A 26,332-nucleotide genomic window follows, 5' to 3' on the forward strand; every position below is an offset into this window, starting at 1 on the left:
CTGAATTATGCATTTCATGACATTTTCACAGATACACTTGATTTCTACAATGTTGTGCAATGTGCTCAATGAATATCATTCCATTTGAGTAACATTCCTTTCTTAAACATGATTTGAAGCTAGATTTAATAAGTACAATTCTTCTAAATCAGTGGCTATATCTCATGAGTTGAGTTTACTGGGAATATTACAGACTGTGGCTCTAAGTGTGTTTGAAATGTATTCTAAGAACTAAAGTCATTCCAATACACTGTCGTACACATTGTGACTGGGACCTAAAATGAAGGTGGTTTTGGTGAAACTGGCAATGATCTAAAGCAGTGACCCTGGTAAATGTGTGAAAGTTATTTTTCTGTCTAAGACACTTCTGTTCTCTCCTGTTGACTCATACAGTTCTGTACTGTTTCTTCAATGTGTTCACTGTCTGATAGGTACTGTGTGTGTGTGTGTGTGTGTGTGTGTGTGTGTGTGTGTGTGTGTGTGTGTGTGTGTGTGTGTGTGTGTGTGTGTGTGTGTGTGTGTGTGTGTGTGTGTGTGTGTGTGTGTGTGTGTGTGTGTGTGTGTGTGTGTGTGTGTATGTGTGTGTGTGTGTGTGTGTGTGTGTGTGTGTGAGAAAGTGTGTCTAATTGGCAACACATCTCTTTATTTGTCAGCTCAGGAATATAGAAAACTGCTGTAACTGTAGGCTATGTGTGTTGCATCCATGACATTTAATTGATGTAAATCCATTGGTTTGAGCCATAATCCTTTACATTATATGAGAAGTTCCACCTGTAAGCATATCCATTGATTTGAGCTGGAGTCAATTTGTAACAGACATGCTTGTAGGGAACAGAGTACCATTTGGGACACAGACTAGATCTTAGAGACTGTATGACATGATACACTAAGGAATAATATATTCCTCTATATAGTCATCATCATATAATGTAGTATCCAACCCAGGCTGCATGTATCCCCATCAGTTATACATATTATATATCATGGTGTGAAGAGTGAGACTATCAGTTATAAATATTATAAATTATATCATGGTGTGAAGAGCAGTGGTGGAAAAAGTACCCAATTGTCATACTTGAGTAAAAGTAAAGATGCCTTAATAGAAAATGACTCAAGTAAAAGTGAAAGTCATCCAATAAAATACTACTTGAGTAAAAGTATTTGGTTTTAAATCTACTTAAGTAACAAAAGTAAATGTAATCGCTAAAATATACTTAAGTATCAAAAGTAGCAGTAAAAGTATAAATCATTTCAAATTCCTTATATTAATCAAACCACACGGCACCATTTTCTTGTTTTTTAAATTTACGGATAGCCAGGGGCACGCTCCAACACTCAGATATCATTTACAAATGAAGGAAGTGTTTAGTGAGTCTGCCAGATCAGAGGCAGTAGGGATGACCAGGGATGTTCTCTTGATAAGTGTGTGAATTAGACCATTTTCATGTCCTGCTAATCATTCAAAATGTAACGAGTACTTTTGGTTGTCAGGGAAAATTTATGGAATAAAATGTACATTCTTTTCCTTAGGAATGTAGTGGAGTAAAAGTAAAAGTTGACCAAAATATAAATCGTAAAAAGTACAGATACCCAAAAAAACTACTTAAGTAGTACTTTCAAGTATTTTTACTTAAGTACTTTACACCACTGGTGAAAAGTGAGACTATCAGTTATAATAATAATAATCCATTTTATTTTAAGTGTGTTTCATGAAATCCAAAGTCACTTTACATACACAAGAAAATCAGCAGGATAAAAACTAATAAAATCACATATTAAAATAAATAAGTATATAAAAGTACACTAAACATAAGGACAGACTAACCCGTACACTAAACATAAGGACAGACTAACCCGTACACTAAATATAAGGACAGACTAACCATGGAGAACACTAAACATAATGACAGACTAACCAAGGAAGTGAACTAGACAGAGGATAAAAGTTAAAACAACAGAGAATCCGGGTAAGCCTGTGTGATGAGGTGTGTCTTTAGTGTGGATTTGAATATGTGAATGGATTGTGAGGTTCTGACATGAAGCGAGAGGGAGTTCCAGAGTTGGGAGCTGCACTGCTAAAAGACAGTCTCCCATGGGAGTGGAGCCTGGTGTGAGGGATGTTGAGGAGGCCAGTGTCAGAGGAGTGCAGTGAACAGGTGGGAGTTTAGGGGTGCAGGCAGTCAGTAAGGTATGTGGGTGCCAGTCCATTGAGTGCTTTGTAAGTGAGCATGAGCAATTCGAAGATGATCCTGTATTGATGTTGGAGAAATAGGCAGATTTGGTTGTGGTAAGAGAATCCTTGTAGTTGTGAATGTGGTCTTTGTAGGCCTCCTTATGGATAATGAGCCCTGTCCGTTTGTAGAGCCGTTCTAGTTGTCATCCTGTGGCTTTTATGGCACCCAGCTTAGGAGTGTATTGTGGCACTGGAATGTTGAAGAAGACCATCCTTGTTTTAAGGTGGGCCAGAACATCCAGGTGGGAGGAGAGCTGTTGTAATGAGCAACCAGATCAGTCACTGAGGATATATGAGGGTCAGGGGTGTCATGTGATAGTAGAATATCCATTAAGTCAGCAGGGTTATTCCTTTTTATATTTCTGTAGGTTACTGTGCGCTTGTTGGTGGACTTGGACATGCGGGCGGGCCCACTGAACAGTATGGCCTTGTGGTCAGAGATGGGAATGTCCAGACCTGAGAGGTTGTAGGGAGCTGTGCCAGTTGTGCACATGGCCTCTGTCATGGATGGGGACGTTGCCATGCTGTGTGCAGTTGAAGCAATCCGACAGAGCCATAAAGTCTCTGGCATAGGCACATCCATCAGAGTCCACATGAATGTTAAGTCCCCTAGCAATAGTGTGGCAGGACACAAGGAGCAGACAGATGTTAGGAGCTCAGCTAACTCAGAGAGGAAGACTGTAGAGGTTTTAGGTGGCCGGTAGACTATAAGCAGTGGTTGAGGGACAGATATTGTACAGGCTATCCATTCGAAGGAGATTACCTGCAATACAGGTGTGTCAGACCGATGAAGGAAGCAAGTCCACCTCCACGACCCACAGCACGAGGTAAGGTAAACATAGCCAGATGGTGTTGCTTGGTTAAGCAGGTAATAGTCATTGGGTTGTTGCCATGTCTCTGTTATGCACAGAACATCAATACATTTGTCCACAATAATGTCACTGATGGGCTTTGTTGTTCAGGGAAAGAGTATTAAAAAGAGCAAAATTGCCAGGAGACTGGCGAGTAGAGTGGGCTGGGTTGGCTGAGCTTTTGGGCAATGTTATTAAATTGCTGCAGTCAACGCCACGACATTCAGCCGCGAGAGAGGGAGGCATACAGTTCTGTGTGGACTCTTTTGGCTTATGAGTGGATTTCCTACCGCCTCGCTATCCTTGATGTTTGAGTTATAAATCAAATATATCATGGTGTGAAGAGAGACACCATCAGTTATGAATATTATATATGGTGTGGAGAGTGAGAGTGGATATAAGAAGTTCCTGAGGGTCCTTCCTCCCTTAACAGGTAGGTAAACACACTCCACTGACCTAGAAAACCTGTACAGTGCATTCGGAAAGTATTCAGACCCCTTCCCCTTTTCCCCATTTTGTTACGTTATTGCCTTATTTTCAAATGGATTACATCTACACACAATACCCCAATAATGACAATACAAAAACTGGTTTTTATATACCTTATTTAAATAAGTATTCAGACCCTTTGATATGAGACTGGACTTGATTGGAGTCCACCTGTTGTAAATGCAATTGATTGGACATGATTTGGAAAGGCACACACCTGTCTATATAAGGTCCCACAGTTGACAGTGCATGTCAGAGAAAACCAAGCCATGAGGTCAAAGGAATTGTCCGTAGAGCTCCGAGACAGGATTGTGTCAAGGCACAGATCTGGGGAAGGGTACCAAAACATTTCTGCAGCATTGAAGGTCCCCAAGAATACAGTGGCCTCCATCATTCTTAAATGTAAGAATTTGGAACCACCAAGACTCTTCCTAGAGCTGGCCGCCCGGCCAAGAACCCGATGGTCACTCTGACAGAGCTCCAGAGTTCCTCTGTGGAGATGGGAGAACCTTCCAGAAGGACAACCATCTCTGCAGCACTCCATCAATCAGGCCTTTATGATAGAGTGGCCAGACTGAAGCCACTCCTCAGTAAAAGGCACATGACAGCCCGCTTGGAGTTTGCCAAAAGACACCTAAAGGACATTCAAACCATGATAAACAAGATTCTCTGGTCTCTGGAAACCAAGATTAAACTCTTTGGCCTGAATGCTAAGCGTCACATCTGGAGGAAACCTGGCACCATCCCTACGGTGAAGCATGGTGGTGGCAGCATCATGCTGTGGGAATGTTTTTCAGCTACAGGGACTTCGGAGACTAGTCAGGATCGAGGGAAAGATGAACGGAGCAAAGTATAGAGAGATCCTTGATGAAAACCTGCTTCAGAGCGCTCAGGACCTCAGATTGGGGCGAAGGTTCACCTTCCAACAGGACAACGACCCTAAGCACACAGCCAGGACAACGCAGGATTGGCTTCGGGACAAGTCTCTGAATGTCCTTGAGTGGCCCAGCCAGAGCCCGGACTTTAACCCTATCTGTGCAGCGATGCTCCCCATCCAACCTGACAGAGCTTGAAAGGATCTGCTGAGAAGAATGGGAGAAACTCCCCAAATACAGGTGTGCCAAGCTTGAAGCGTCATACCCAAGTAGACTCGAGGCTGTAATCTCTGCCAAAGGTGCTTCAACAAAGTACTGAGTAAAGGGTCTGAAAACATTTACATTTTACATTATAGTCATTTAGCAGACGGTCGTATCCAGAGCGACTTACAGTTAGTGAGTGCATACATTTTTCATACATTGAATACTTACGCAAATGTAATATTTCAGTTTTGCAAGAATTTATAAACACCTGTTTTTGCTTTGTTATTCTGGGGTATTGTGTGTAGATTGATGAATGGGGGGAATTTTTTAAAATAAATTTTAGAATAAGGCTGTAATGTTACAAAATGTGGAAAAAGTCAAGGGGTCTGAATACTTTCCGAATGCACTGTAAACATGTACTTGCTGAATAAAAGTGATTCTGAATTCTGTTTCTGCTGTGTGTCTCTTCCCATTGGTGTACACTCACCTGGAATCAAACCATCCTGTGGACAGTGTGGTAAATTGATGGGTTGGGAATCAATTATACTGTGGTGGGCTGACAGGTAGAGATACCAAGAGAGAGACCGAGAGATTTCATACATCCCCATTATGCTGGAGGAGGTATTTAAACCTTAGATGTTGATCTATCCTCATGTCCTCTGTGTCGCCTTAGGCAGTGTGTGTGTTGTACGAACATCCCTTTCTGTCTACGTTTGCTAGTTACATTAGTTACACACACTCCAACCATCAAGCATCAACATGTCCATGCTGGAGAGTGCTGTGACAAAATTAGCACCCCCGTAACAACAAGTATTCTATTCAGGAAGTTAGGCCAGTGTTTTTCACAGCGCTCTCATTCTATCACTACAGCAGCAGTGTGTACAAGAGGGGAGCAGGTGTTTTTCAGGCAGAGCGATACAAGTAAAGAGAATAGCCAATTAGAGTTAAGCTTCACATGCCATTTCTGTCCTCCCAACATGGTAAAATATTAATGTGCTTACCAACTGTCACATTGCTGCTCCCAAAGTAGGTGGCATACTTAATACTGTTTATTTAATTTCTTCTGAACATATAAAAATTTAGCATGAGGCCTTATTTGTATTATCTCTCTTCCTTCTTTTCTCTCTCTCTTCTTCCCCCAAACGCTCTCTTTCAAAAGAAGGAATTAAGTAATGAACTATTACATTGCAAATATAAACGCGCCTCTGTTTCCCACTCGCTCTCTCGCCCCTTCTCCCTCTCTTTCCCTGGTTTAATTGTGAATCCAGTGAAGTGCTGGACAGGCTGGTGCCCTTCTCTGACAGATCTACTCACCAAACCTGTCACACACACAGACGCACACAAAGAGAGTGAGAGAGAGAGAGAGAGAGAGAGAGAGAGAGAGAGAGAGAGAGAGAGAGAGCGAGAGAGAGAGAGATGCATCCGTGTATGTGAGAGAGGGGTAGAGAGTGAAAATCCACCCACTCTGAATTTTCATCCAACTCATATTGGAGTTTTAATTATAGAGTAGTGAGGGGGTTCCCATCTATGAATCTGGAAATGGATCCTATCCTGCATAAAACCCTGTCATAGCCTGCATTCCAAATGGCAAATACACTACTGGTCAAAAGCAGTGCACTATGTAGGGAATAGGGTGCCATTTGGGATGGAGCCACTGTCTACAGGGGAGACCCACTGCACAAAACCCACTGTCTACAGGGGAGACCCACTGCACCAAATCCACTGTCTACAGGGGAGACCCACTGCACCAAACCCACTGTCTACAGGGGAGACCCACTGCACCAAACCCACTGTCTACAGGGGAGACCCACTGCACCAAACCCACTGTCTACAGGGGAGACCCACTGCACCAAACCCACTGTCTACAGGGGAGACCCACTGCACCAAACCCACTGTCTACAGGGGAGACCCACTGCACCAAACCCACTGTCTACAGGGGAGACCCACTGCACCAAACCCACTGTCTACAGGGGAGACCCACTGCACCAAACCCACTGTCTACAGGGGAGACCCACTGCACCAAACCCACTGTCTACAGGGGAGACCCACTGCACCAAACCCACTGTCTACAGGGGAGACCCACTGCACCAAACCCACTGTCCTAGATCTACATTCACTGTCAAGACTATACAATACATAAAATCTGTGTGTGTGTGCGTGCGTGTCTGTGTGTCTAACGACAGGCTAGAGATGAATGTTGCAGTGTTAATCAGGGATCGCTAAGACAATAGACTAATCAGGCTTTTAAAAGTCCTTAAGAGTCTATTGATGCACATGTGCATCAATCTAATTAACATAATAAAAAAATCCCCATCAAAATCCGTCAGTTTAAGATAGAGATATCAGGTTTTTGGCATGGGCTGCGTCTCAATCCACCGCATCCGCCTATGTCGGCCTTCTGCATCTGCAGTGGAAGGTGGCTGTGCTACAGCGGTGTTTGTCAGACCATGACACATCCCAAAAATCGGTCTTCTCACGGAAACGCATGCAATGTTTATGATCAGTCTATGGAAATGGGAGACACTCACCAACACGATGGTGTTCTCCGTTTTGCTCTACCACCTCCCGAGTGGCGCAGTGGCCTAAGGCACTACATCACAGTGCTAGCTGTGCCACTAGAGATCCTAGTTCGAATCCAGGCTCTGTCGTAGCCGGCCGCGACCGGGAGACCCATGGGGCGGCGCACAATTGGCCCAGCGTCGTCCAGGGTAGGGGAGGGAATGGCCGGCAGGGATGTAGCTCAGTTGGTAGAGCATGGTGTTTGCAACGCCAGGGTTGTGGGTTCGATTCCCACGGGGGGCCAGTATGAAAAATAAAAAATAATGTATGCACTCACTTAACTGTAAGTCGCTCTGGATAAGAGCGTCTGCTAAATGACTAAAATGTAATGTAAAATGTAAGTGTCACGTGACTCCTCTGAAGGTAACTCATACAAACAAATGAAGTACGGAGGTAGTTTTGTGGCAACAAAAATAAGGGGTTAAACATGTGTCCAAAAAAACTAAAATATTCCCTGAGCTTTATTACATCTCCTTGATATAGGACAGACACTTCAAAACCTAATTCCTTATGATAATTTTTTGACTGTCTTTTTTGCTATTGATAAATTTGTAAAAAAATATATATATATTTTGGGTCTACCTAAAGGTGTCCTAAAATACAGGATGCTAATATAGGACTATTAAAGGCCCAGTTCACTACTTTTGTGAAAAATATTTTTTTATGAATATATATTTTCTTATTCTGTTTTTTCAGGGGGTGATGCAGCACCCTCAGCACCCCTACTTCCTGCGGCTATGGTTGCTGGGCTCCCAGATACACACAGATACAGCACTTCATTAATTTGTTCATTTGTTCGTTGTTCATTCGTTCTTACTCACTGAACCTGTGAAACATAAGGTTTTCACGAGTGAGCACCACTGCTGCCGATCTTTTGGGATGTTTTTTTTTGGGGGGGGGGGGGGGGGGGGCACAGTCCATCTCCTACTCCATATCCCTTCGCCAGGTTTCTTTGGGCAGCTGGCCACGCTTCCTTATCCCATCTGCTGTCGAATCTGTCTTTGGGAGTGCAGAAGTATAAGATCAACTTTATTGTCTTGGACACACAGTTGCACATTTCTGGTAACTTTCTCAAAATCCCCATTATTTCCAGAAATCCTGGTTAGAAGATTCATGGAATCAATAAGGGAATAAGCAGGAAATCTGGAATCCTCCAACCAGGATTTCTGGAAAACCTCAGAATTTGGGGGAAATTGCTGGAATTTTGTTACCCTTGTGCTGCTGTATAGAAACAGCAACAACATCTGACCCACTATTGACTTGGAACCAACCCTTTACTCAGACATGGAGCTGTGCCACCCGACAGCAGGGCACACAGACAGACAGATATGTGAACAGCAGGCAGGCTGGCACAGGACTGTCATGCCACCCAATATTTATCCGTCTTGGATGGGTGATAAAACGTAGCTTTCCCAAGGACCTATTCACTGTGTGTATTTGGCATGGATAGGTGACAGATACTGTGTTCGTATTTGTGATGGAAATATGACAACACTTGTGTTTGTTGGGGAGAGGACAAACATGACAGATTGTGTGTCTATTTCCCTATTATTATGTATTTCTCTCTTTCTCTCTCCATCCCCCTCTCTATGAAGTTATTACCTAGAGGTGCTCAGTTTTACCTGAGAGCCTTTGATTCTCTTCTCCCTTTCATGTCATCCCCCACTCTGAACACTAATCCAGATGAGTAACCCTTATAGGCCGTCTGCTTTACAACACAGAGGCATCTCATTCTCCAACTCCCTCTGACTCCCTCTCAGCCGCTCTACTTCCTTCAGTCTCTTATTCAAAATGATTCACAGCTGTAACGGCTGCCAAAGGTGCTTCCACCAGGTATTAACTCTGGGGTGGGAAGACATACGCAACCAAGACATCTGTTTAATTTATTTGGAAGATTTCTATAATTTTTATTTAACTTTGAACATGTAGAGTAGGTTGTGTAGATCAGCAGAAGAAAAATATGATTTATTCCCTTTTGAGATTTAATTTGAACTAAAGGGAGCAAAATGTGAAGACTGGGGTATGTAGACTTTCACTAGCGACTATCTTCTTGGCCTGTTGGTGTCGTCTTCCAGTTTGTTGAGGTACGGGTTCTCCTGAGTCAGTTGAACCCTCAAACTCAACTCTGGACCTCGAAGCCAGTTCCACTGCATTTTTGAATTGTTCCGCTCTAATCAGGGACTGATTTAACCAGGTGCTTGCAATTCATTATCAGGTAGAACAGACAACCAGCAGGCTCCGGACCTCATAGGGTAAGAGTTAAATACCCCTGCAGTAGAACCTTGATGCCCTCAACACTCACCATGATCAGCCTGGAGCAGATGTAGGGGAACAGAGTATAGATACCCTGGAGGAGAGGGGGATGAGTGAATAGAGGATAAGGAGGATAGTACAGGAGGGAGGAGACAATGAGGAGATAGTGTGGAGGAGAGAGGGATCTCATCCTTCTACTCACATTTCTGGCTTTGGTCTAGGAGGCAACCAGAATGGACTAAAATCTGCCACAGATAGGATTATGTGTACTGTCCTACTAGTCTAACACACATCAGATAGTCAAAATCCAAGAGAGTTTAGGGAGAGCTATCTGGAATGAGAATTTGCTGTACTGGATGTGTAGTCTAGCAACAGGGTGATCCTGGCTCAATACTCTTGAGGAATAGTTTGGCAGAACATCTACAGTACATCTGCCATGTTGCTAACTGGATCCAAGGCTATGGGTGAGCAGCTACTGTGCCACCTAGTGTAGATGAGCAGAAGTACATTTGAACTAACTTTATAATCACCTTTTCCTTTCCATGTCTTGTAGAAGGGACTCCTGACAAAACAGCTCAAATTGGACTCTTTACATTGAGTTGTACGTACAATATCAGCATTAAAATTTCCAACCACTGTGTTTACAGTTTGTGTGCATGTGTTGTATCCACCGATTAATTTTACAAGATGCAACCAAATTAGGCACATACAAAAACAAGATCACTATGATAACAACTGCCAGTTTTAAGATTTTTATTAAAAAATAAAATAGAAAAAAATATACCGGTACATAAAAATGTTCAAATCAAAAGCCAGGCTGTCACTCCATGACCACTGCTAGTTTGGCGGCCATTTTAGGAGTTCCTGCTCAGATTAGTTGGCCAGGACAGAGGAGCCGCCACCTTTCACAAAATGGCGTCCGTTAAGTTTAAAATCCCTCATTGTGATGCAAGTGTTTCTTGTTCTCAATAGTCTAAAGAGGCTTCCTCTCCACATCTCTCTGATCTGCACTGATCTAAATAGATGAAAACAAAATGATGGATCTACCAAGGGATTGGCTTTCACCTGTTCCAATTTCTTTCAGATCAAATAAAGGAAAGGAGATGAGGAGAGGAAGCTTGTGTAGAACATTGGGATTCAAGTTAAATCCAAAGACGTCACACTGCATTTCAGTCTTAATAGAATCTGTAAAAATTGTGGACAACTTTGACAGGTTCGACAAATCTCCAACCAGAGATAGTGTTTTAGCGCTCTTCTCTGACAGATGCTGGTTCTATTCACTAAAAGCAGACACAGGTTAAGTCCCAAATGGCACACTATTTCCTATATAGCCCCACTACCCTCCACAAGAAACCAAAGATCTAATCAAAAGTAGTGCACTACATTTAGAATAGGGTGCCATTTGAGACCGACAACCCTGTAATAAAGGCGGTATATTAGCCAGGTCGATTGGTGGGTAAAAGTTGCTATACTAACATTACAGAGTGACATTGGCTCCTAACACAATCTCAGTGAGGGTAGAGGACTGTAGTGCACTAGGGAGGGTATGAAGTCGTCCACTACAGAGTGCAAGTCGCTCCCCACGTGCACTTTTATACTAGCCGTAGGTGTTAGGTTAAAATAGTGGTGGGACGTCAAGAGGTCGTCTCAAATGATACCCTAACCCCTATATTAGGGCACTACTTTAGACCAGCACTAAGGTTAAATAGCATGCACTATATGAGAGAGAATAGGGTGTCATTTGAAACAACCAGTCTTGCTATTCCCTCGCTCCCAGACAAGACAGATACCCGACCACTGGCACACACACATCCCCTTCCATAGACTTTCTGACAGATAGAAATACAAAACTAGAGACTTTGAAAACATCAGGACTTGCATACAAATGCAGAGTTTTGTGGTTCACTTGTAACTGGGCTGAGGCTAGCGACCATCTAGCCTAGCCCACCGATCACAAAGGCCTAGTCGTTCAAACTCGAGTTTACAATAACATCACTTCAAGCCAATAAGCAGTGGTTGTCATTGGAAACAGAAATAATGGGGCACACAGAAATAACCCACTTGCATAGTAATAACGCTGTATGTTTAGCTACCGTTCGGAGCCTCAGTCACACACAGTCTCTTGTGTGTGTGTGTATGCGGCTGTATGCCTGCAGAGACGACACACACACACACACACACACACACTGAAGTAAACACAAAGAAAAGGCATTGCAAACTAGCGGAAGTACCTACACAAGATTCCAGAATGGAATCAAAATTATTCCCTTTCCACTGTTCCGGAAGGCCCCAGAACATTCTCCCTCCCTCTCCCCCCGCTACGTGGCAAGACCCTTTAGAGCACCTAGTATTTTAGGGTGCATCTGAAATGGTACCCTATCCCCTATGTAGTGCACTACTTTAAACCAGATCCCACTGGCCCAATCAAAAGTAGTGCACGATGTCAGCGATAGGGTTCCATTTCGCACCTCTCACTGATCTTCAAGTTCAGGTCAGTTTGTCTGTCCCTTCATCTAACGCCACCTCCCATACGCACTAGACCATGCACATCTTTAGAAAATGACAGACATACATCCAACAGAAACACACTTGGGGCATACAATACGTACTTGGGCTTGTGCCAAACTCCTGCAATGGGGAAGTTTTCAGTCCTAGTCTAAGCGAGGACTGAGTAGCGAAAATGGCACAAACGTTGGGTGAATGTAAGTCATCCTATGACTGATACAAGTACACACACACACACCAAATAAAGAGAAAGGTTTTTAAAAACAACAGCTAGGGTATTGGGCGTGAGAGAGCTCAGTCAGTCTGCTGCGTCTGCTATAGCAAGAGCTCCATCTAGTGAGACAATGTGAGACTGCAGACTTTTTAACCTGTCAAACTATAAGAAGATTCATCTCAATAGTCTGGTCACTTAGATACTTCTGATTCTCCCCTTTGACTCACATTATAAAACACCCAATTGGGGGGGGGGGGGGGGTAGATTATACCTCGACACTCCAACAAGACCAACTGAATATACGCTTGTCCTCTCGTCACACACTCCAAAGCAGAGGCCACCTGGGGAAAGGTTCTATAAACTCAGCCCCCCAAAAATACAAAAATAAAACAAATCTTTAAAAAAAACAAACGCCTTTACATACATACACGCATAATAAAATTAAATAAACATTTACTTTTAAAAAACAAAACAGAACGCGTTATTGCACAAATGAGAAACCGTCCGTTCCTTGTGTGAACACTAAAAAAGACGCAGTTTGGCTGCAGGGTTCAAGGACAAAGGTTGTCGCCTTGACAACGCAACCCAGTCAAAAACCAAACAAGAATAAACACTTTCCCATAAGAGACTGGGCTTTCGCTACTCCCACCTGGCAAAGATGTCACTATAATCAGTCTCACCAAACCTAAGTGAAAAATGGCAAAGCGCAAAAATAATTATATTCAAAATGAACAATAAGACACATTAACGGAAAGATAGAAAACAAACAGGAAGTGAAGGACTGGAGAGCTAGCGGAAAAGTTCTGGGGTCAGAGTGCATGTTGGGCTGGGCTGCATTTCGTTCGCTAGCCGCACCACTCATTCCTGTATCATTGGCCGTTGGTTCATTGCGCAGTGAAAAACATGCAGAGATTAAGAGAGGAAGAGCGATGGAGGAAGGGAGAGAAAGGGAGCGTTTTCACAGAGCTAAGCTTTTTTTCCCTGTCCACAGCCCAAGTTCAGCAGCCCAAAGTGTTGAATGAATCCCAATGCTGGTCTTGGAGTCTGTCTGCCTGTCCTTCTTTAAGTTGAACAGCAGGGGGCATTGTCTCGTCAAGTTGTCCTCCCAATCAGTCAGAATGGAGGAGTGGAGAGAGGGATAGAGGAGGAAGTTTAGTCTTTTATCTGCTCAGGCTGACTGGTAGGCTGTCCCTCTTCCGACGCCGCCAGGTGTTACGGTACTGCGTATGAGAGTGTGTGAGAGGGTGTGCGTGTGCACGGTTGGCCAGGGCGGGACTGTGGACCACGGATGGATTGTGGAAGCCTTTCATCTGAAACTTGGGACCGTTCTGGAGAGAGAGAAAGAAGGGTTGACATGTTAGAAACCTGAGTGCTCTACGAAAGGAATGCTATATTCAGTTCAATCTGGCAGATATACAATACAACAATGAAATTGTGAAATCAAGAGGGACAGATTGAGAGAATGGAGAGGAAGTGAAGGAGAGGAGAGAAACAGGAAAGCAAGAGGAGTTGGAAAGCAGAAAGGAGAAAGTGAGAGGTGAGGAGAGTCTTGCAGAGGAAAGAAAGACAGGAGAGAGAGGTTCTCCATGTATAGTGTGTGCAGCCGTGATTGCGGCCGGCGCCTACCTGGTGTGTGTGGCTGGCAGGGTGGGGGCTGGACAGAGGCTGGGGGTTGGAGGGGGCATGGGGGTTATGGTGGGTAGGGGGGGGCATGGGGAAAAAGGGGGGGAGGTGGTGCCCGTCTATACCCACCTGTCTGCCAGGTAAAGAGTGCATCGTCAGGCCACCGGGCAAAGACATACACGCCTGGAGAGAGGGGCGAGGGGAGGGAGATAGACATTTTCAGTTCTCACACATCCAATCACAAACAGTGTAACCTCACCATTTCACAATCCCTGTTAGTGGGATGTGAGTACTAAAACAGAGGGCCTGGATAGACTATTTTATAGAAAACATAAATACTTTCTCTCTAGCGACAAATCTTAATGATAAGATGGAGCTCAATTCAGGATTTTAAAAAATACATTTAAAGGTAGACTTGGAGTTATGACGTTGGCATGAGCAGCACCGCAGATAAGATGAGCACGATGCAAGACTTTACTCTCACACTTGGGCTGCTTGTGTAAACACAGCCTAAGTGTGAGAGTAAAGTCTTGCATCGTGCTCATCTTAGTGTTTACACATGCAGCCCAATTCTGATCTTTTTTCACTAATTGGTATTTTGACCAATCCAACCAGCTCTGAAAATGATATGATGTGAAAACACCGGATGTGATTGATCAAAAGACCAATTAGTGGAAAAAAGATCAGAATTGGGCTGCCTGTGTAAACACAGTCATGGTATCTGTGGATATGCACGGATGCGCTTCACCCTGGTACAACGTGGTAGCTACGGGACCAAAACAGCGGAGAAGTTTAGCCTCGCGCTTCAACGCTCTTAGTTGTGGAAATAAGCCCGATATTGTGTTCACTTCGTGCATTGCGGAGTCTACCTTTAATCTCCCACTCCCAGAAAATCTTGATCAGGTTAAACTCTCCCATCTCTGAAAACACACAAAGGTCAGCAGGTGCAAGGTTCTGTACCTGTGAGCCAGGGGTCATGATGAGGTGGTGCTGGTTGATGCCAGGCTTGCCCAGTGCCAGGCCCAGGGGTAGAGTCATACCCAAAGCCTGAAGGGGGTAGAGAGGCAGCGCCGGGGACGTCGAATCAGAGTCCTAGAACAAACAGCAAAGTGGAGGGGTTAATACATGGCCAGCTGTCAATCAATTAATACAATTGCATTTATAGAATTCATCATAAAGACTGCAGTGTGTGTGTGTGTGCCCTGCCCTTACATTGTCTGACCCGGACAGCGAGGAGACAGAGGAGGCTGAGGAGTGTTGGTGAGGACTGGACAGGGACATGGGAGAGTCTGCACTGTGAGGGGAGACAGAGTCCCTCTGTTCCTCCACCCCTACACCCAACACACACCCTGCTGGGTCCTGATCCAGGAGGGAACCTACAGAAAAACATAGGTTATTATACACAGAGCAACACACACTTACCAAACTGCCATATAAGACAAAGACTACCCTTCACACACACAGTACCTGCCATACAAGACAGTCAAGATTTAACGCAGATGTTTCACACACTGCTCTTACCCCGGCTCTCCATGCGGGCGAGGTGCCTGCCCCCCCACTTCGTCATGATCCACTCCCTGTAGTCAATCACTTCCTGTGTCACCTTGATTATCCTCCCCAAAGTGCTGCAGGGATAGTGAGAAACATGCACAGCAGTGGATCAGTTACACTTCCCAACACAACCACCATATTAATTTGACAATCTTTACTTTGATAACTGTTGAACCTATTCATGTACAAATATTTCTAGGCCGGATGGATCCAGAAGACATTCTGAAAGAGGGAGGGGGGAACCAACCTGTCAATGTCCTTGTTGGGGTAGCAGCGTGCTAGCGGTGACATGGCGTGACCGAGGACGATGTAAGCGTAGTCAAAAACCTGCTGGACTTGCATGGCTCCATACGAACTCCTGCCAACGTCGTTACCTGGAACACACAGACGCGGGTAAAAAAACCTGAATCGGCCCATACAAACTACAGCCAACACCATTACTAATGGAAAACCACAGACACTCAGTCAGTCGCTCAAACACTCAGTCCAGCACACACGCACTCACACAACCCCCACCTGGCATCAGTGGGTCCTCTATACAGAGCATGGAGGGTCTGCAGCCGTTGGTCATAACCTTCATCATGTCCTCCTTGGCCATGTAGGCCCCGCCATTCTTGACCCGGATGCCCGTCTTCAGGTAGTTAAAATGACGTCCATAAAGCTCAAAGAACTCAATCAGCAGAATGCCAAGGTTGATGTTGGGATTACTGGCGTCAATCCTTGGGTGGAGCTGGATGGAGAGAGACGGAGGGAGGGAAGGAAGGAGGGAGAGAACAGGCACAGGTGTTAGGACAGCACTAAGTGCCGTAATTGTACACTGTCATACTAGGATTAGGCGATACGGACAAAATATCATATCATACATTTTTTTTAAATGATGGTATTTTATGTTTTTGAATAATACAAAGTTGTAAATTTGCTTTATGACTAGTGCGTGACCCTAGGGTGGCAACACACATTCTAAGTGAATTCAAATTAGTCTTTCTCCATTCTGATTGTTTTACACTGTTCAATTCAACAAAAAATTATTTATTTTCAGCATTTTCATCAATTTCTGAACTCATTTTAGATAATTTCCACACTGCCACATATGGCTGCACGATATGGGCAAACAATCTAGGTCTTTGCGATTTGAATAGCGATTTAGAGCAAAAAACTTGGGTGAACTGTTGGAATCATCAAAATAGAATGATTATTTTAATTATATAGTTAGAATATAATAGTAATAGAATGATTATTCTAATTCTATAGGTAGAAATAATAGTGGGCATTTTAAATATGAGTGTTGTTTGACATGACAACGAATGAAAATGCCAAGGAGGAGTTATTGTGACAGGGTAGGAACCAAAGTGTTGATAAGTGTTTCCTAGGGCACCCTATAATGTTTGGCTACATTGAATGTTTCCTCTTAACTACTTAATGTAGCTAACATATTCATGCTTAGTGTATTCCTCTTTGATTTAGAAGATACTGTTGCACAAACATGCTGATTTAGGTCTACACCATCACTGGTATTATCAGACTGTATAGCTAATTATGTTTGCTCTGACTCAGTACATTTATTAGCTAGCTAGCGATTAGCGGCTAACAAGATTTAGGCCCAACTTGCTACGAAAAGACAAACTTACTGTTTGCAGATGTAAGAAACACAAACTAATAGTGTAATTATAGATCGCTAGTGGATTTATATTAAGAAGAAATGTGAAAACAGCATCGTTGACGTCAACATTGTTGCATGAGCTGCATTGACCATGCAGACTGAACGCAAGTGTCTCGTGGTCGAGGAACAACAAATGCGCTCCTTGAGTGACAGGGGGCGGGGCTAGGTCTGTGTGGAAAGTGGCATGAGAGAGAGAGCGTTGACTCAAGTAGTGAAGTATCACATTTAACAAACCATACATTCAAATATCGTTATAGAAGGTAAAGTAAAAACCCAAACCGGTCCGTGCATCAATACCAGTATATTGTCAAATACGGTATACCGCCCAGCCCTATGTCATACTAGATTATGCAAAGCGTGCGTGTGTACCTGGAGGAAGCTGATGACCATCAGGATGAGGCTGTAAGAGCTGATTCCTCCGGTGAACACCTCGTTGAGATCTCTCTGGAGCAGAAACTGCTTCAGCACAAAGATCAGGTAAGGCAGCACGGGATACCTCTGTAGGGTGAGGGAAAGAAAGGAGAGGGAGATAAAAAAACAATAAGGAAATAATCAAATTCCTGCTTAATTTACACAGTCATTGAGGAACAGATAACAGATTTTTTTTTTATGGGATTATTTTAAATTAGACGAGGGAAAAGTCTCCATTTAATGAAAATATGTAATTTAGTATGTGGATCACAACTTGAAATAAAATTAGTCTTCTCATTTTCACAGGTTGTCATGTTATATCATATGCTGATTTTGGGGCTACAGTTGTAAAAGGTCAGTGGGACAATGACTCATTCCAAAGTTATGCTTCTGGTGCCAGAAGCATGTTCTGCTATGTCATTGAATTCAGTTATGTCACAGAGGCATTCCTTTACTGACAGTATATTATACGCCCATCACCAGATCTCCCCCTAACCCCTACTGCAGATCTAATAGGATTGGCTAGACAAGTAAAAGCACAGTTCATTTGAGAAGGAAAACCCTGGCCTGAAATCCCACTCGTCTCTCAGAGCAGCGCTCACGCACCGCTCCACGTCCTTTCCAACCGCTCCGCGCTCACAGGAAAAAACTGCCACTCCAAATTCACTCCATTCACATCACAATTTAACCAACACCCATCTATTTCTGTGAATACCTGGACCTACCATTTGGTTTTGACATATTGAAACCAAACCATTTGATTTGAATGAAAAGGTGACCAAGAAGCGCTCATCATTTCAAATAGGCTGCATGTCATATTAAACACCATATAAACTATCTAAATAGGTCAGGAGCCAGACAGGTAGCTTTATATTATTTCAAGGCTATAGCCTACAAATAAATACATTGAAGCATTTGCAAGTGCGACACTAGGCTGGCAGTGACATTAAGTGCTCAGCATTTAAACATTTCATTGTATTACATCATCATAGTCTATAAATTGCCCATATAGGCTGTAACTTAGAATTAAATACAAATTAAAAGAAAAATGCCTTATTAGGCTCACTGCCTTTGAATTAATTTATAGAAACACCAGTTTGGCCAGAGTGTGGCTTCAGGCTCATGCGACGGTGCCTGAAGAGCAGGCCAGCAGCCGAGAATATCCTCTCTGTGCTTGCAGAGCCATTGGGGATGCTTAACCCCTTTTGGCCACTCTTGCCAGGAGGCTGGGCTGGGATGCAGAGTTCTTTTTTCTATAGGTAGGCCTAAACCTCAATAAGACGGAGCTGCTCTTGCTCCCGGGGAAGGCCTGCTCGCTCAAAGACCTCCCCATCACTGTTGACAACTCCAGTGTCACCCTCCCAGAGTGCAAAGAACCTTGGCGTGACCCTGGACAACACCCTGTCCTTCTCTGCAAAAATCTAAGCAGTGACTCGCTTCTGCAGGTTCATGCTCTACAACATCCGTAGAGTACGACCCTACATCACACAGGAAGCGGTGCAGGTCCTACTCCAGGTACTTGTCCTCTCGTGTCTGGACTACTGCAACTCTCTGTTGGCTGCCACTTATCCAGAACGCTGCAGCCTGCCTGGTTTTCAACCTTCCCAAGTTCTCACGTCACCCTGCTCCTCCGCACACTCCACTGGGTTCCAGTCGAAGCTCACATCCACTACAAGACCATGGTGCTTACCTACGGAACGGCAAGAGGAACTGCCCCTCCCTACCTTCAGGATATATTTGAACCCTACATCCCAACCCGAGCACGCCGTTCTGCCACCTCAGGTCGCTTGCAGAAAAATGTACTTTCTTTGACTGGGATATGTGGTTGTCCCACCTAGCTACAGTATCTTAAGATGAATGCACTAACTAAGTCACTCTGGATAAGAGCGTCTGCTAATTGACTAAAATGTACATGTTTTTAGGCTAAATAACCCTATCAAAACTGAAAGCTCCTTTAAAGAGGTAATATGCCAGGCCTATTAGCCCAAAATCATTTATTGTATAGATAATAGAACAAAACTGAACTAACTTTTAAGAGATCAGATTTTTTGTTTATAAATACTTTGCTACAATGACACACCTCGTTCCTTTCTGTTAGCATGTGCACATAGTAAGTACACCATCATGCTTTCGGGATATGTGTATTTTCAGGTTCCACAATTCTTTAGTTGTGGATACCCCCCCAAAAACCCCCCCCCCCCCCAAAAAAAAATGTGTAAAGTGGTTATCCCACTGGCTTTAGGGTGAACGCACCAATTTGTGAGTCGCTCTGGCTAAGAGCGTCTGCTAGATGACGTTAATGTGCCCTTGAGCAAGGCACTTAACCCTAATTGCTCCTGTAAGTCGCTCTGGATAAGAGCGTCTGCTAAATGACTAAAATGTAATGTAAATGTATTGCTCTTGGTCCTCCTCTTTGTAAGTCACTGTGATTTTGCACCTGTGTTTTATTAGTTTATTTATGAAAATATGTAGTGAACTCCATGACAGTAGCTAAAGCAAGGGGCTATAGCAGAACATAAGTAGACTACAAATGTATGCTGGGCCGGGCATGCCCTGAGCTCGTGAAGTGAGCACTACTTGGAGCACTACTGGAGTGAAATTGGAGCGGGTGAGAAGGCTGATGCTCCAGCCTTTGGGAAACTCACTCCGTGCTCCAGTCAAATTAGGCACGCTCCGCTCACATACTCTGCACCACTCTGACCCACTGTGCAATACTTGTTAGTATCATGGAAAGTAGTGCTGAGCGATGAACCGACATGTCGTTTTTTTTTATTATCGGTTCTTAAACTTGTAATTGACCGACGTCAGTTCAATTACTTGAATTCCATTTAGTTAGGTTTTTTTGTGAGCCCAACGTGCCGTTTCTCTAGAGAGAAATCAAATAATTGATGAGAGTGGAATGCTGGCCTGAAGGGAGTTGTAGTTTTCATTAAGCAAATATTCAGCCTAGTTGAGCGCAGAAACGTGATAATTAACTACAATGACCATATCGTCACAGCCCCACTGTGCAGGTGTACATTTGTGTATTCTCACCTGATATGAAACATTCTATCTTAAATCCAAAATGCTGGAGTATAGAGCAACATTTTAATACATATGGTGTGGAATGTAATTGTGAAGCGGTTAAGTAGTGCTTCTGTTGCTACAGTGATAGTAAATGCATTTCACAGGGACAGTAGTTCAGTAAGTATTTCATTAGCCTCAAGTTTAACCAAAACAAATTACAATATGGGAGTGTCAGTGGGCAGGAAGTCAATTTCCATTCCTTTCATAGGCCAGTTTTTGTACCCTACAACTGGGAACATTTTTTAAATTGTTGCTCTGATCATTATAGCCATTCGGGTCTCCCATTGGGGGAAAAAATGTATTTTGACCTCAATACGACAACCTGGAAAAATAAAGCAAAAATAAAAACTACAAATGCTAGTGTTCTCACCCTAGTGTAGTCCTTGATAAAGAAAGCAGCTTTGACTCCAGTCTCCACATTGAAGCTGATATCTACTTTGACGTCAGTCTCCTGGTCACTCAGCTTAATGATTGGCACCTTGGAGAGAGAATAGAGAAACATTGTGACTTCATTTCAGAAGTATAAAGTTTATTTCACGTCCATCGCTCTTTCGTTCCCTCTCTCAATTCTAAAGCAGTCACTAATTAGGCCCAATCATTAGTTAGTGCACACTTGTCCTACATTATTAGGCGGCGGTAGCTTAGTGGTTAAGAGCGTTGTGCCAGTAACCGAAAGGTCGCTGGTTCTAATACCCGAGCCGACTAGGTGAAAAATCTGTCGATGTGCCCTTGAGCTAGGCACGTAACCCTAATTGCTCCTGTAAGTCGCTCTGGATAAGAGCGTCTGCTAAATGACTAAAATGTAACAAATTAAAGCAAATCATCTCCTTGTTTATCAGTTCGGACAACATTGGAGTTATTCCGACAGATCGTATGTAAGCATATTATTATTTTATTTTTTAGAGCACCAACTCACTGTAGCTTTGTCCAGCACTTTGATGGAGAAAGGTTCCGCCACGTTGTGTTTCCGAAGTGCCTGTTCCAACTGCTGCAACGGGGGCCGTTCCCACTTACCAAACACCACCAGGTCTATGTCACTATGGCAACAGCGAGAGATGGTGTTAAGTCAACTGGTGGCCAAGCACTTGTGGCAAATTCTGAGAACAAGACTGAGCCAAAACATCACACAAGGCTGCCCTCTTACCTTGTAGGTAGGTAGAGTCCAGTGCTGAAGCTGCCAAATATCTGCACCTGGAGAGAGCGGGGGAATGAAAGAGTTCAAAAAAACCTATACTGTACAAATATTTTTAGACAAATGCCTAAAATGTGTGATGTGCCGGTTCAACGCCCAGCTCTGGTGTGTGTGCTCACGTCGGCAGTAGGCCACAGCTCCTTGATGACCGTCTCGATCCTGTCGACCACCTCCTTCCTCATAGCAGCCTCCTCCGGTCGGGGAGACATGAAGTTGTAGAAGTCCACCACCTCCTCATGGAGACTGGGGGGACGAGGAGAGGGTTAACAACACACACGCAGTTGCTCACCCGAAACTAAACAAGTCAAATAATTGGTCGATTTACATTTTCTGTTTCAGGATTTCATGAATTTAAATGTCATCAGTTCACCTACATGGTAGGTATTTTCAAAGAAAGCCTAGACCATCATGGAAGCAGAGATTTAAAAAAATATATAAAGCATACATTGATACAGGCTTTCAAGTAAGCTCAGCATCCCTCAACATTCAATAAAATCACAACATGGTCCTGTAAGCGCATGGGATTAGCGACGCCAAGGTTGTGGTTTCAATTCCCATACTGATCACAGACCTATACAAAAATGGTATGCACTGATGTTAACATTTTTCACACCAAAATTATTGAGTGCAGCCATACACTGAAATGTAGCACAACCAGGTATTACAATCGGTACATTAGCCTACATGCTTTCAATGCCACCAGGGTGCCACTAGGGCCAATCATTGTACTGCACAGTTCAATTCAAACGAAACCTATGGATCTTACAACTGTCCATGGAGACCAGAGAGAATCTTAAACAGTCACCTGGCAGTTTTTTGTTGCAGCCAATTTTTACATGTATAACGTTAGTCTAATCAACAATATTAGGGAATGTAATAAACTAGAAAGTTAATGAACTATAGCTGAATAACGAGTCAGACGTTAATAATCCCCTGAGTGGCTGTATAAAGATAAATAGCTAATCATGACCCCTTTCATAATTTTGCGATACATGCCGCGTTCACGTCATGTCAGACACTCGGGACCTCGGAGTTAAAATGACCCTAATTACTTGCGTATAGCTTCCTATTGCTTGATTCTGATACTTCCAAGTAGGAAACACGGCTTTCGTATACGAGTAAACATGTCAGAAAATGTCCGAGTTTCCGACATGACATGAATGCGGCATTAACCCTACATTCCAGAAGTTACCCAACCCTTCAGATCTGTCAAATAGCTTGCTAGCTGTTAGCTAACTATCAGTTAGCAAGCTAACCTTACCAAACTCTTATCTAGATAGCTAGCTATAGCTGCTTAACAAGTCAAATCCGGTTAGTCTGCAGAGCGCAGTCAAATTAGCGATGTAGTTAGCTAAGTAGCTAGCTATTTAAGATAACATTCGCATTACTAATCACCCGTGCAGCAAATCAATTTGAAAAAGATAAAACATCAACATGCAACCACCAAAACGACACGATAACGGATTGACTTCAGGCATGACCATTTTTACAAAAAATAAGTGTCTAGCTAGTAGGAAAGGAAACCATGATAGGTATCGCGGATAACATTAGCAAGCTACCATTAGCAAGCTAACGTTGGCGTCAAACAATTCCAGTGGGGGCAATGGCCTTATCAAAAATAATCTCACCCATCAACACCGGGGCTGTATTTCCTGGTCTTCCAAGGCGTCCCAGTCCCCGAACTAACATAGTTGCCATAGTTAGAAAGCAGGTAATTCATCCCATAGGTGCTCGCCTTGTTGTCACTTTTCCTTCGGCCTGGATGGTGAGCGTGGTTATTTAGGGGTGCAGGCGGGTGAGTCGGGTGACGCTTCTCACAATTCTGTTGGAAATTGTACTGAGGGTGATCCTGATGGTGCCTTTGATGGTGGTGGTATTGGTTTACATTATTGGGCATGCTTTCACTGAAGTTAAATAACAGATTGACACCTCCAGCGTTTTTATTCATATTTCCCGTTACATTACCACCACTAATCCTTCCCAATGAGCCGTTTGAAGATGTACTGTCCGTTATAGATTCCACTGAAGACAAGGACGAAATAGATCCCGTCTTTTGGGGCATTTTACTGTCTCCCAAATCTGTAGTTACACCGTTAGCGTTGGACGGGGTCAATGAGTTCTGTACGCTGCCGTTCGGTAACGTTACCCCGAAGGAGGAGAATGCAGTGCCGTGGTTAGAAGTAGTGCAGTTTGAAATACCGTGATGGCTGCTGCTCAGACCAGCCGTGGTGTTAGTGCTACACATGCTATTGCCCTTTGCCGCAACATCTTTATAAACGTCCAACGCTGGAGAATTCACATGCAGGTTGTGGTTCTGATTATTACGAAGATGCTGGCCGGAGTTCGCTCGTACCTGAGAAGTCTCCCACACTTGCATCCAAAATGCGTTCGCAGGTCCTTTCTGCTCGGGCTGAATCCAAGCCACCCTCGGATCCATTCAATTTATTTTTTCTGAACCCACTTCAAGCAAGTTAATGTACCCGTTAAAAATACGACTGCCCGGACAAAATAAATGAGCTAGTAAACCGGGTTACAAAGACAGAGAGAAGTGCTAACGCCAAACCGAATGAGGACCATTGAGAGAGTAGTCCAGGTCCTTTTCAAACCGCTAACTGAAAACGGCTAGCAGAAGCCTACGGTGATTCAATATGGCGTATTCTCTTCAAACCAAAGCGCCGTGCGCATTTCTGTAGGATTTTAAACTGTCGGCTTGAACACACCCCCATCCAGCACCCATTCCTCCCTACACCTCGCTCTCAGCTGCCACAATATTGAACTAATTACAAACCAACCAATGCTGTTCAAAGTAAATATTTGAATAATATTTGATCATGTTTATACAGCAAAATATGTATTATGAATAAAACAATAACAGCACACGTTATCATAACAGGAGACAGATAAGCTAAAGTTTATTTGAAGACAATAATCAGAAATAGTCAACATGATTAGAAATATTTGAAAATCCCTGGCAATTTTTTGTTGATCCTTTGTTCATGTTAGATTGTGACAATTGAAAAAAAGAAATACACAGTGATTACAATAAGAAACAAGTCTCATTTGGAACATCCCCTTGACCATCAGAAGATATTCTTTATGTCAAAATGACTTCCTTAAATCAAATCATATTTTATTGGTCAAATGCTTCGTAAACAACAGGTGTAGATTAACAGTGAAATGCAAAGAGAAAGAAAATAGAGAAATAATAGAAAAGTAATACAGCATAAGAAAAAAAGTAATAATAAGTACACAATGAGTAACTTGGCTATATACCTGGCGTACCAGTAACTAGCTTGTGTGCTGGTCCCCTGTAGAGCTTGGCGCTTGCAACACAAAGGTAATGGGTTCAAATCCCACGGGGGACCAGTATGAAGAAAGTATGCAAGTTGCTCTGGATAACAGTGTCTGCTTAATGTAAATGCGGTACATATGTACAGTGCCTTCAGACCGTAATCACACCCTTACATTTTTGCCACGTTTTGTTGTGTTACAGCCTGAATTTAAAATGGATTAAATTGAGATGTTGTGTCACTGGCCTACACAGTACCCATAACGTCAAAGTGGAATTCAGTTTTTAGAAATTAATTAAAAATAAAAAGACGAAATGTCTTGAGTCAATAAGTATTCAACCCCTTTGTTATGGCAAGCCTAATTAAATTCAGGAGTAGACATTTGCTCAACAAGTCACATAATAAGTTGCATGGACTCACTCCGTGTGCAATAATAGTTAGGGGAAAAAATCATGTTAAACACTACCTCATCTCTGTACCCCACACATACAGATAATTGTAAGGTCCCTCAGTCGAGCAGTGAATTTCACACAGATTCAACCACAAAGACCAGGGAGGTTTTCCAATGCCTCACAAAGAAGGGCATCTATTGGATGATGGGTAAAAATAAAAAGCAGACATTTAATCTGTTTGAAGCAGACATTTGAGCATGGTGAAGTTATTAAATTACACTTTGGATGGTGTTTCAATACACACAGTCACTACAAAGATACAGGCGTCCTTCCTAACCCTGTTGCCAGAGAGGAAGGAAACCACTCATGGATTTCACCATGAGCCCAATGGTGACTTTAAAACAGTTACAGAGTTTATTGGCTGTGATAGGAGAAAACTGAGGATGGATCAACAACATTGTAGTTACTCCACAATAATAACGTAAATGACAGTGAAAAGAAGGAAGCCTGTACAGAATAAAAATATTCCAAAACATGAATCCTGTTTGCAATAAGGCACTAAAGTAAAACTGCAAAAAAAAAAAAAACTGCAAAGAAATTCACTTTATGTCCTGAATTCAAAGCGTTATGCTTGGGGCAAATCGAACACATCACTAAGTACCTCTCTTCATATTTTCAAGCATGGTGGTGTCTGCATCATGTTATGGGTATGCTTGTCATCGGCTACAGAGCTAAGCACAGGCAAAATCCTAGAGGAAAACCTGGTTTTGTCTGCTTTCCAACAGACACTGGGAGACAAATTCACCTTGTTGATGTGTGTGGGCCATGATAGATCCTTAGTGATGTGGACACCAAGGAACTTGAAGCTCTCAACCCTCTCCACTTCAGCCCTGTTGATGTGAATGGGGGCGTGCTCGGCCCTCCGTTTCCTGTAGTCCACGATCAGCTCCTTTGTCTTGCTAAA

The 26,332-nt window shown here is 43.2% G+C and overlaps 1 protein-coding gene across 1 annotated transcript; it reads right to left on the bottom strand.

Moving 5' to 3' along the window:
- Positions 1-11,726: 11,726 nt before the first annotated feature.
- Positions 11,727-24,303, bottom strand: tent4a (terminal nucleotidyltransferase 4A). Its single transcript, XM_084165075.1, has 13 exons — positions 23,315-24,303; positions 21,806-21,929; positions 21,639-21,685; positions 21,411-21,531; positions 20,865-20,972; positions 17,387-17,515; positions 15,874-16,087; positions 15,605-15,731; positions 15,328-15,431; positions 15,019-15,182; positions 14,767-14,898; positions 13,936-13,989; positions 11,727-13,511 (listed from the first exon to the last, which is right to left on the bottom strand). The coding sequence occupies exons 1-13, from the start codon at positions 24,121-24,123 to the stop codon at positions 13,344-13,346; spliced, it is 2,301 nt and encodes a 766-aa protein (XP_084021201.1). The 5' UTR covers positions 24,124-24,303; the 3' UTR covers positions 11,727-13,343.
- Positions 24,304-26,332: the final 2,029 nt, after the last annotated feature.

This window comes from Coregonus lavaretus (genome assembly GCF_964263955.1).
Source record: "Coregonus lavaretus genome assembly, chromosome: 7".
NCBI classification, from domain to species: domain Eukaryota; kingdom Metazoa; phylum Chordata; class Actinopteri; order Salmoniformes; family Salmonidae; genus Coregonus; species Coregonus lavaretus.